General features: G+C 39.6%; 1 protein-coding gene across 2 annotated transcripts in view; it reads left to right on the top strand.

The window, feature by feature from the left end:
• Window positions 1-1,188: 1,188 nt before the first annotated feature.
• The window catches only part of MCF2L (MCF.2 cell line derived transforming sequence like), a gene marked incomplete at both ends in the record, with an annotated part of 158,256 nt that continues 148,338 nt past the window's right edge, over window positions 1,189-11,106 (top strand). For both annotated transcript variants that reach the window (XM_082013502.1, XM_082013503.1), the window contains one exon: window positions 1,189-1,366. In XM_082013502.1, coding sequence (XP_081869628.1) covers window positions 1,189-1,366 — 178 coding nt within the window. The remainder of the gene's footprint in view (window positions 1,367-11,106) is intronic.

Genomic DNA, 11,106 nt, shown 5'->3' with positions numbered 1-11,106 from the left:
GTATCATGGTTGCTATCCAGGGTCTGGAGTGATACTTTTACTCAAGCTAATCAGTAGCTAGAAATGGAGATATGCTAGAAACACTTGAATGTGATGCTTGTAGGATAAATGGGGATCGTGCATCTCTTCCTTATCCAAAATGCGTTAAATTTGCCTGGGGAGATGTACATCTCCCCTACTTGGCCTTGGCCTTTTCCAGGCAGACTTGGAAAAGCTTGTTCAGGTTCCTTGCGCTTGGAGGTTTGGGCTGGGTTTTTTTGTTGCCCACATGCCCTCTGGAGGAGAGTGGGAACAAACCTGTCTCTGGATGTGGTGTCATTTCCTGCTAGCACTTTGCAGAATTCCCAAGTTTTTGTTTGTGTAAAAGAGTAAAACCACTGTAGTTTGCTGGCATTTGTGCATGTAAATTGAGAAACCTGCAGGTGTTGAAGAACATGCTCGCCCTCTTAACCTGCAAGCACAAGTAAGCCTGGTAATTAGCTCTTTCTAGGAGAAAGGAACCGTTGCCCCTTTCTTCTGCTCCGGGAGAGGGCAGGTCCAAAGGACATGGACACTGTGTCAGATACCAAAGTATCTCCTCTTCCTGCCACAATTCCAGTGTCAAGGTTTCCTTCAGTTAATCTGTTTATGAAAACGTCAAACTGTAATTTCAGCCTCCCCATAATAATATCTTACTCTTTTATTATTATTTTATTCTTACATTATTTCACTTTTTGACAGCCCGTGTTCTGGGGTGTTATTTCACCTAGTTAAACTGGGTTTCAGAGAGTATTTATAAGAAATATTGACCTGTTCTGCTGAAAGTACAGAGTGATATTGATATTTTTTGCCTTTATGCAGTTGTTATTAAGATCATATGTAACTTGATATTTGTATATTGTTTGGGGTTTTTTTGTGATTAGCTCCCTGACCTACAATATAAGCATTTTGAGAAACTACAGGGGACTCTTGAAGTTTTTTATTTTGGGTACAATACCATGGATGACTGTTATGAACTGCATATGATACCATAAATGGCTATTATAAACTGCATATTTTTTCTTTAAATAAAATTGAAGATATCATTTGTATGTAACTGTCAATTATTTGAGCCGTTTCTTTCTAGTAGCTAGGGTTTTTTCCTTACTTCTTGCAGAAAATGATTTTCTGTTTGTTTTTAGATTTCAGAAATCATTTTACAGCATTTTAATGTCTGACTACTGGTATTGGAGATTGATCCCATGCAAAGAAACTGGAAGCTGCAACTGTTTCACAACAGCCAACCAGTCTAATGAAGAGAAAGAAGAAGATACAAACCATCAGGTCGTGGTGTCAGATATCATGCAGCTTGTGCAAGATGGGCAGGAGGTGCCAGAAACCACAGCAGGTGAGACAAATATAGTATATTTTGACACTTGTCCAGCTGGCTGCCAAACTGTGTTAAGATGAGGACTTGTGGCTTTAAGAATTTTAGCATCATCGCTAGCAATGAGAATAGGGCAGGGAGCCCAAATAAAGGAACAGATGCATATTCAGTTGAGGGAGGGTGATGTCACCACAAAAACAAATGTTTAGTAGCAGCCAGTGAAGGGTGAAGACCTTTACTCAGGAGGACTGATCCTTGTTCTAAGAAACTAACATAATTCCATAAGTTAATTTATTAGCAAAAAATAGTCATCCCAGAGAAACCTGGCCTACCTTCCTACAGTTTTAAAATCGTACTCAAGAGAAACTGCTGTGAAGCAAGTACAAAATACATCTGTACCTTATCACATTGCTGTTGTTGCTGTGGTCCGTAAGCAGAAAACTGTAGTGAGTGCTAGTTTATAGTTACAGGGATTAAGAATACATTTTTCCTGTATCATCTGGTCTTATATTTACCCATGCAGGAGGCTGTTGCATTCGTATATGAACTATGAGACCTTTGCCTTGGTACTAGCGCAGATGGAGTATAATTCTATAATTTGATTAACAGTTGCGTCTGATAGCAATTGGCCTTTTCTAACACATCTTCATTTCATTTTGTTAAATAAATTTTTTAAAAGCCTCCTAGGTAATTAAAAAATATCTACACATATTCATGCAAAACTCTTTAAGCTGGAAAGATGATCCAAAACCAGAAAGGTAAAATCCACTAAAATGCAGTTTTGCATTTAATACACAACTACAAGGCAGGATATGACTCCAGGAAAAAAAAGCTCATTCTTTCAGCCTGAATGAGCTAATGATGTTGGTGTTACTACAGAACGATTCATATTCTGCTGTGGTTTAACAGGAAATAGTTACTAGAGTAATAATTTTATTTGTGTATTAGTGAGGTCTCAGCCAGAATACGAGATGTCTTTTGAGGGCAACAAGGAAAGATACAAAAAAATCCAGCAGAAATTCCAGAGGAGGATGTCAGGATCAGTCAGAGGTTTACAAAATACGACTTCTGTGGAAATGAAGAGAGTGTATCTAGACTGCAAGAGAAAACAGAAGGGAGAGCACACACACGTTCTGACTTTCTAATGGAGATCTTTGTAAATTATGGAGGAAGGTGGACATGTGCTTGTTTTAATTTTCTTGTTGTCCATACCTAATAGAATAAGGACAAGAAAATGCAACCTTGATTTCTGCAGAGAAGATTTAGATCTAATTGTGGGGATTGTCAAGCAGACTGCTTAAAGAGCTTGTGCAGTCTCTAGCCTATTCTTAATGAAATCTTGAGTGAAAGGAAACCACTGTTGGAGGTGAGGTATGTATTCTCTGTTGCTGTAACAGTGAATCAACGGTTGACTGGTTGATCTACAAAGGAAGCTTAGTAAGCTGCACAAATCAGAATGAATCCAGTGAAGGCAGGCCAGGAGTTGAGTGGATATACATACTTTACAGGCATGGGACTGCCTATAATAACCTGCACATACTTGGCTATGGTAATTTCACCTTTTAGCTGTGGCTGCTGTCCTTCTGTCACTGAAGTCCATGTGAAAGCAATACGAGGTTTAGTGCAAAAAAGTTCTGGACTAAGTTTCCTGGCCCAAGACGTAGCAGATTTTTCATTGAGGATTACACCCACGCCTGGCTTGACAGCTAAATTGCAAGCCATTAATCGAAACTGAAAAGCACCTGATTACTCTTTATGCCTGGAAAAAGTGGGATGTAGTTTTCAAAAAAACGTATGTTTGTTTTCTTTCAACTTGAAGAGAACAGCATGTAGACAGGCAAAGGAGCTTTCCCAGAGCTAGGTGTGAGAAACTTGGTTGCCCATAATTTTATGGTAAAGTTATTAAACTTCAAAACTAAATTCAGTATGAAAGCTCTTCCTGCATCATAACTAATCATCATAACTAATACTGTTGCTAGTATTGGGGATTGAATGTGTCATTGTGGCCATTTTATTGGGCTTTGATTTTTAACAAATTATTGTTCTTAATTGATGCCATCTACTTGTTAATATTTTCTGACTTTATCAAGAGACTGCTAAAAAGAAGCTGCTCTGAAAAGAACTACAGTGGCATGACATGGTAAATATTTAAAATGGGCAATTTGTATGTTGGGTATGTTGTGGGATGAGCAGTTGTTCTGCTCTACTTCTAATACTTATTCTAGTACTTACTTCAGGAAAAGAAGCAAGTATTTTTGTGGTTGGTGGAGAAAGCCATAGTGCCTTGTTATGTGAAGCGAAGCCTTACAGGCTTCTGTGGGAAAAGGCAGAAAGAGATATGCTGCTGTGGAAAATAAACTCGAGCAATGTTAGAGTCTTCTTCCCTTCTCTGTTTTTGGGTTCTGTAAGGAAATGTGAGGGGTCTTAGTCTCTCACGCAGACTAATTACTGTAGGACGTAGAGCATCTTGCTTCTCTTCTTAGTTAAACCATATGTTGCTGAAGATTTCATGCCTCTGTTCCCTCCCTCTCCCCAGGAACTCATCTGCTATGCTAATGAGACTATTTTAATAGCAATATTTTTACTGCAATGTTTCCTAGAAGTTTTGATTAAAATCAGGTCTTCATTGTGTCTGAGTTTACACGCTTCTGCTTGAGAACATGTTGCATCTTGGCAGTCTTTAAAGCCTAGCTTGGAAGCAATAGATGAAGAACCACGCAAAATCCAGCTTGAGGCAGAGCACAACAGAGATGGAAGCATGATAATGACTGACCAGTTTGTGTGTGCTGTTGCCTCATTTCAAATTGTGTGTGTAACACATTCTTCGCCCTCTTGTCTTCAGAAGATGTTGGAAAAGGGGAAGATTGTAGAGAAAGGATGGAGGTGTGGAAGACAATCATGACTCTTTAAAAATTAAAAAAAAAAAAAAAATCCAGTGTTTCTAAAATTTCTCAGTGCCTGTTATGTTGTTCTACCTGGTTGGGGTTGTGCTTGGAGGCCTGTTCACCTAACAATGTTTTGGGTTTTTTTGAATGGGGCTTTTCTGCTCTGGAGATGGTCCCCTTCAGATGGTTGACAGCTTTTCTTTGTTTGGATGGCTCTTCCTTTGTTCAGTTCAGATCTATGTGGAATATAATCTTTTCACACAGGGTTTTTTAGCTTCCTGCCATGACCCTAAAGCAATAGGGAAGCAGAGGAAACCTTTTGTGGTATAAAGATTTGCTAGTGTGACGTCTTGGGGACTCTAGTTGCTGATGATGTAGCAAACAGCCATGAGGGTGCTACAGTCAGAGCTTTTACAAAAGTAAGGGGACTGTCATGACTGCCCAGCTTTTGTGGAATCATAGAATCAAGGATACAGGTGACTGCTGACAGAAGTCTGAAGTCTTCCTGGTCCAAACTTACCTGAGAGGACACATTTCATGAGTAGAAATTTTTTTTTAAACCATTTAAAATTATAAAATGCGTGTCTTTACCATTTTACATGATTTTTAGGATTTTTTTGCATGAGAAATTACAAGGCAGCTGAAAAGACAGCTGAATGACTATGTGATGTGCCAATTCTAACACTTGTAACAGTGCTGCAAAAAAACACCATCAGCTGTTGCACTCACAGGCACTTGAAATGCTCATCTGTTACATTCATGTGCTCTTGGAAAGAAATGTGCTTGGTATCATCTAAGCATGTTAAATTGCACTGTTCTCCATACATAAACACCTTTTAGGCACCACTCAGTGGCATTACTGAAGCTGACAGCTTTGTCTCAATTGTGTATCTGCTGCAACATCACTGTCTGGAACAGTGTGATCAGATTTCATTATCAAGACCACTGGTGGCTCATCACCTGCATCAAAGGGGGAAAACGCCAACAACACACTGTCTCTTAAACACTTGTGCATCCCGGTAACTCAGTTACACTCTGAACCCAGAGTATAACTTCAGTTATCAGTTATACTCATTAGCTCCTCGTATCCACTAGTCACAACTGTATAAACACAAAATTTCAGTAGTTACATATGAGGGAAACATTGTAGGCGTTCATTGTTAATTGTACTGTTTCAAATTAAGTGACTTTTCAGAAAAACAATAGCTAATTTGTTTGATCTGTTTGGATCAAATCTCTTCTTTGATGTCTACAAATACAATTTTTAAAAAATCTTAACTAAAAAATAAGTTTAAAGTGATCTCTTAGAAGCTGCTTTTATTGGTAGCTAAAAAAATGCCAGGATAAATCCAGTGTATTTTTGGGGAGAAGTCTTCCATTTATGCAATTTATTTGGAAAGTTCCTTGATTCTTGGAGCGGTTTTATATTCCCCAAGAAGCTTTATCATACTCAGTATCTCACTAGAATTTTAATTTTAATTTTAATTTGCAAAGCTGTGTACATGTACAGCATACCTCAAGTAACAACTTGATGAAAAGCTTTTTTCAAGGGATTACTTAAAAGCTAGCCAGGTATATGTAGAAAACAGGGCTATGAGTATCATACCAAGTATTTTTGATGAAGTTGTTTGCATACTCAAAAAAGAGTAAAATCAAGCTGTCAAGACCAGTGTTTGTGAGGCAGTTAGAGATTTCTTCTGTGTTAGAATTCCATATGCAGCTGCAACAAGACTGCTTTTTTTTCATGGGAGTGGTAACAGTGTGCTGTCATCCGATTAACATTGGTACATCTTCTGTGGAACGAAGATGGCATTATTCTTGGCCTGTCCATGCAGATGCTAAATAGCCCATGACCTTCCTTGCCTTAAAAAACAAGCCAACTAGGGCAGGAGTCCCTGAGCTATAATACACAAGCCACTTCGTGATACATGGTCCAGCACAGAGCTGAGAGCTACTGCTGTCCCTGGTGGCATCTGTCAGAATGCTCAAGGAGGGAGGACTCAGGATTTATCTTCTTTTTTATGAACATAGAATTGGGATCACCTTAACTGTTTGGCAGACAAAAGTATTTGTTTTTCTGTATGCTCCTCTTTGCTTGGTGGCAGTGGGTTGTCCCTAAAGGACTGGCTGGATTTTACTGTGAGAGCTTTTAAGTATGTCCATGCTGAACTTTCTGTTTGGTACTAGTAGTTTGATTGATGTGAAGTGCATGTCCAAGTAAGATAGAGCAGATATTATGTGTGCATAGTTAGCATTTCTCAGTGTTTGAGGCTATTTGCTTACAGTGGAACTCGGTTTTATAAATAAATGTCTTTACAGGCCTGTTCCTTCACTGGCTGCCGGTAGGACTGGTATCAGTATCAGCACGTGTTTATAAGCCAATGTTTTATGTGTTAGTTGAAAGAACTACTTTTTGTTAAAACTGAACTTCTACTGAAGCAATTTGGCAAATTCTTATGAGTTTAACTCCTCAAAATGAGACACATTTAAAGCTAATTGGAATAACCTAACAATACGGAAGGGAGAACCTTTGCATGGTAAACCTCATCTGTATTGTGTTACTGCTTCAAGTAATAGAGCAATGAAATCCCAGCTTGATTAAAATCAGTAGGAGTCTTATCAGGATTTTTGTCTTGAGGCTTTTAAGCTATGCAGGTTAACCAGCCTCTTAAATGAAATTAATATTAAACATCTTACTTTAATTCCTTCTTTCTGGGGGATTACAGCAAATATGGAATATATAAAAATAATGTCTTGTTCAGCCAGCAGCATTCAGTTCAAGAAGTTAGAGGAGTAAAGCTCCATTACTGTAAAAAGGCATTTACAGCCAAATATGAGCTATGGAGAGGTATTTCAGTAATGTCAGTAATAAAATTCAGTATGTGTGCATATATACATGTCTGTAATTTGGTGCCACACTTGAGGAATTTTCAGTTCAACTGCTGTTTGCTTTCCTGCCTCTCTGGGTATTTCATACAGTAACAGAGAAAGAATGCAGATTTTTCTTTTAACAAGCCCCTTAAGATAACATTGAAGAACGCATGTACCATCTGCAGCTATAGCAAAGGCATGAAAGCATTTTTAATTTTTCTTCAAAGCTTCCTAAATCTTTCCCCGTTGGATTCAGGGAAATGTTCCGAGTACTGTGTGCTGCAATGGCTTATACCGATCCATCGCAGCTTGTAATGGTCTGTTAGGTGTATTGGAAATACATTTGCTGCATTGTTACACTTCCTTCTACGTTTTCCCCGTTTTCTGTTGTAATAAGCAGCCGAGCCACAGCATTTGTTATTTTTCCCATTTCCTAGAGAGTCTTGCTTTTCAGAAAGAGTTTGGCTGGGGTTCCTTGTTAGCTGTGAGATCACATGAATCTGGGAGGTATAGCTGGAACTCTGCCAGCCTGACTGTCTACCTTCATTTCACTGCCTGTTCTGTGCTTTGAATACTCCTTGCCAAGCGAGAGGCAAACACCAATAATCTGTACAAAGAAGCAAAGGCTTTTTAAGATTAAGTTAGGGGGAAGCTACACCTGCTTTGTTTTGCATGTTCGGAGCAGCTTTCATGGTAAGATGTGATGCATGTAAACTGAAATCTGGAGTTTCCTCAAACAGTGGCATTTTTATGTTGTGTATGGAGATAGGAAATTATTCTCTAGCAACATTAAGCTAATAAAAGTTAATACAACTTTCTTGGGTTTATATATTTTAATATTATGTAGTTATATATATCCTTTTGTTTATAATCTACTTGACATATGTAGCCATTTAATCAGAAGAGAAAGCCATAATAAACTAAATGTTATTAAAATTAATAGCTTTTGTGATACCTCTGAATGTAATGAATCTTTCTCTTTTGATTTAAATCATGCTTCATTTTCAGGTATTCTCCGTGCAGGATGAAACATTCGATACTTGCTGAAACTAAAGTAGGAAAGCTGTGTCAATTCTGTTTAGTCCCTGACATGAGTACCTTTTTGCTTTTGGTGCCTCAGGTGACCCCAAAGAAATTGGAAAAGTGCTGAAGTGACAGTGCAATTGAAATTCAGGAGGGCTTACACATCTAACCTGTTTAGGCATTCTGTAAATCCCATTTTTCAGCATCTGTAGGCAATGGATATCTTGTATACCTGCTTGATTATAACATCTAAACAGGAAAAAACAAACTTATAGAAACTGGCTTCTGACAGGGAAGTACATGACTTTAGACATCTCATGCCTCCAATGTGCCCCCAGTGTAATGAAGAGCAGTCACATGGCAAGTTCAGAGTTCTTCCTTGCTTGTTGCCTCCTCTGCTTCTGTAATGGCAGACTGCTTGCTGGATTTGGCACTCTCTCCTAAGGACATGAAGGTGCAGAAGTTGTGATTGTAAACATTAGGTCTTGCATAGATGCAATAGAAACCATCTGAGCTAGAAGGTTTCACATGCTGCCTTAATGTCATTTCAGTGTCACCTACGCATGCGTATGGTAAAAAGCGGTGGGTTAGATTGACTCACTGGCTCCCACCTGGACCATTTGTCATGGGAATGAATTGCTTTGCCTCTGGATATTGTTCTAGCCAATACCCAGATTAGATGTTGTGTTCAGTTGTTGCCTCTGGCACTGAGGAATTACTCAGGGCTGTTTCATGCAGATGCACAGATTTGCTGCCCTCTCTGAGTGTTTAGAACGTAAAACCATCACTACATAGGAGGAGAGAGCTTTGATAACAGAAATATTGAAAAGTAATACATAATATAATAAATAATAACATATCTACAACAGGTGTTTATGTCCACAAGTAAGGTGCATAGAAATCTTCCTGCCACTGAAAATAGACAGCTATCTAGGAACTCCTTTTGTTCATTATTCACAGGTACAAACTGTAGACTAGATGCATACAGGTATGGCTGGGTTTCTTTGCTGTTGAAAATTGTGCTGGTTTAGAGTTGACTAGAATTGCTTAAATGGCCATCTGTCAAAGGAAAACTTTTTCCTTCAGCTAAAGATGTTGTGTTTTAATTGCTAGAGGCTAAAGAGAGTTTATTTAATTTGGACATGCTATTTAAGTTACTCAGTGAGCAGTTGTATTTTCTCAGCTTAGCTTATCAAATCTGTTTAAACCTATTTGTTGATCAGAAGGTAAATTTGAAAAATTGTGGTTCTTTAAAATTATTTGCTGCACATAATTAGATTATTGCTTGTAGTCTTAAAATGTAATCTAAACTAATTACTGAACAGCTTAATATATTTTCCACTGACCATTACTAAACAATTTTTGTGTAGAGAGGAGGGAAATAAATTTGGTATTGCATCTGGAGTCTGTCAGTTTGAGCTCTCCGTTGTCAAATTTGTGTGACCTGTTTTGTAAAGGCGTACCTGGGGAAATGTACTTTTGCTAATTACCAAGTGTGTGGAGACAGGGAAGGAGGGAAGGCTCTGTGATAGCCTTGTGGCATGTGTGACTTTCATCAAGATGATTCTTGGATGGAGAAGAGCTACACTGAAAATGGTGGATTAAGTGGAAAATAAGATGCCTGGGATTAACTGCTGCCAAGACCTGTCCAAAAGGTGAAGGTTGTAGGGGAGCCACATCAATGTTGTTTCTGTGAGGTGGGGAGCAGGTGCTTGAAAATCCAGGCAGTCTTGCCAGCAGCTTTTGTTTCCAGAAAGCTTTGTGGATACATGTATGAGGTGTACGTGCAGAGGACCTCTGTAATGCTGTCAGACTTGCCAAAAAATCCCATTGAACAAGGCTGGTGGGCCTACAAGCAGAGTCTGCTCTCTTAATGCTGCCTGAAGTTCTCTTCACTAGCACTCTGTGTGCTGGGGAGAGGTTTTTTCCAGGAGAAATCAGTTTCTTTTTCCACATAGGCAGGGCTTCCAGTCAAAGGAGTAGGGGAAAAAATATTGCAAAATGCCTAATTAAACGTTAAGGAAGTTGTTCTACTTCCCCCCCACCCCCTTTATTATTGCTTATTTTGAGAAACACCTCTCATTTTAGAACATATACTATATGTTCTAGAACCATGCTGTATGTTGAAATTTGCTGTTCCATCTGTGTGCTCTGGTGTGCTTTTGTGTAGTTTCAACTCTAAGCAATAGTATGATGTGGTGTATCGGGTACCCTGGCATATTTCATTCCACAGAAACTGTCTTGTTCCTCCCATTTTCACTGCTGTAAAGGTATCACAGTGGCATATGTTTTGTGCAGCCAGGACCAGTCCCAAAGGAAGCAGCTGAGTTGTTTTCCTTTTACCAACTGGTGGGCCTCCAGCAGAGCTGCTGGGCTTGCTTTTGTCCACTGCACTGCAAAGGAAGAGGCTCAGTGTGCGGGAGAGAACAGCACCAGTCTTTGCGGGACTTTGGTAATGTTTAGATGTTTAAGTCCAAGAGGGTGTCCCTCATTCTCTTTCTGATTCCTTCAGTAGTTTTTCTGGTGAGGATTGAGCTACCTGGAGTTGATGGGTCTCCTTGACTTGGCCCAGAGCTGCCGTCTTCTTGAGAAGGCTGTCTGCAGTTTGGTGTGTGCTTGCTCTTGAGCTGCTACATGTGCCCAGTTATACACCTTGATGAGTTTCTCAAAAGGTAGGATGGTCAGCTTCATGCATGCTGGGTACGGAGGCACTCCGGTTCCTGACGTACATTGTAGCAAAGTGATTGGAGCAGTTGCCCAGAAAGAGAGAGCACTCTTTGGTTTCCTCCTCAGCCTAGAGGGCTGGGTGGATGCTCAGCTGACCAGCTGCTGGGCTCTTCCTGGGTGAAGACGCTGTGTTGAAGGAGTCACGATTTGCTGGACCAGAGGGGGTGGTAGCAAGGGGAAACTTGATTCCCTGCCGACCAAGTGAGGCCCTAGCCTGTAGAATGTGAGTCTGGAATTTTGCTCTCGGTTTCCAGT

This window comes from Phaethon aethereus, assembly GCF_964289735.1.
Source record: "Phaethon aethereus genome assembly, chromosome: 1".
In the NCBI taxonomy this organism is placed as follows: domain Eukaryota; kingdom Metazoa; phylum Chordata; class Aves; order Phaethontiformes; family Phaethontidae; genus Phaethon; species Phaethon aethereus.
This window is presented reverse-complemented; position numbering and strand designations above follow the sequence as displayed.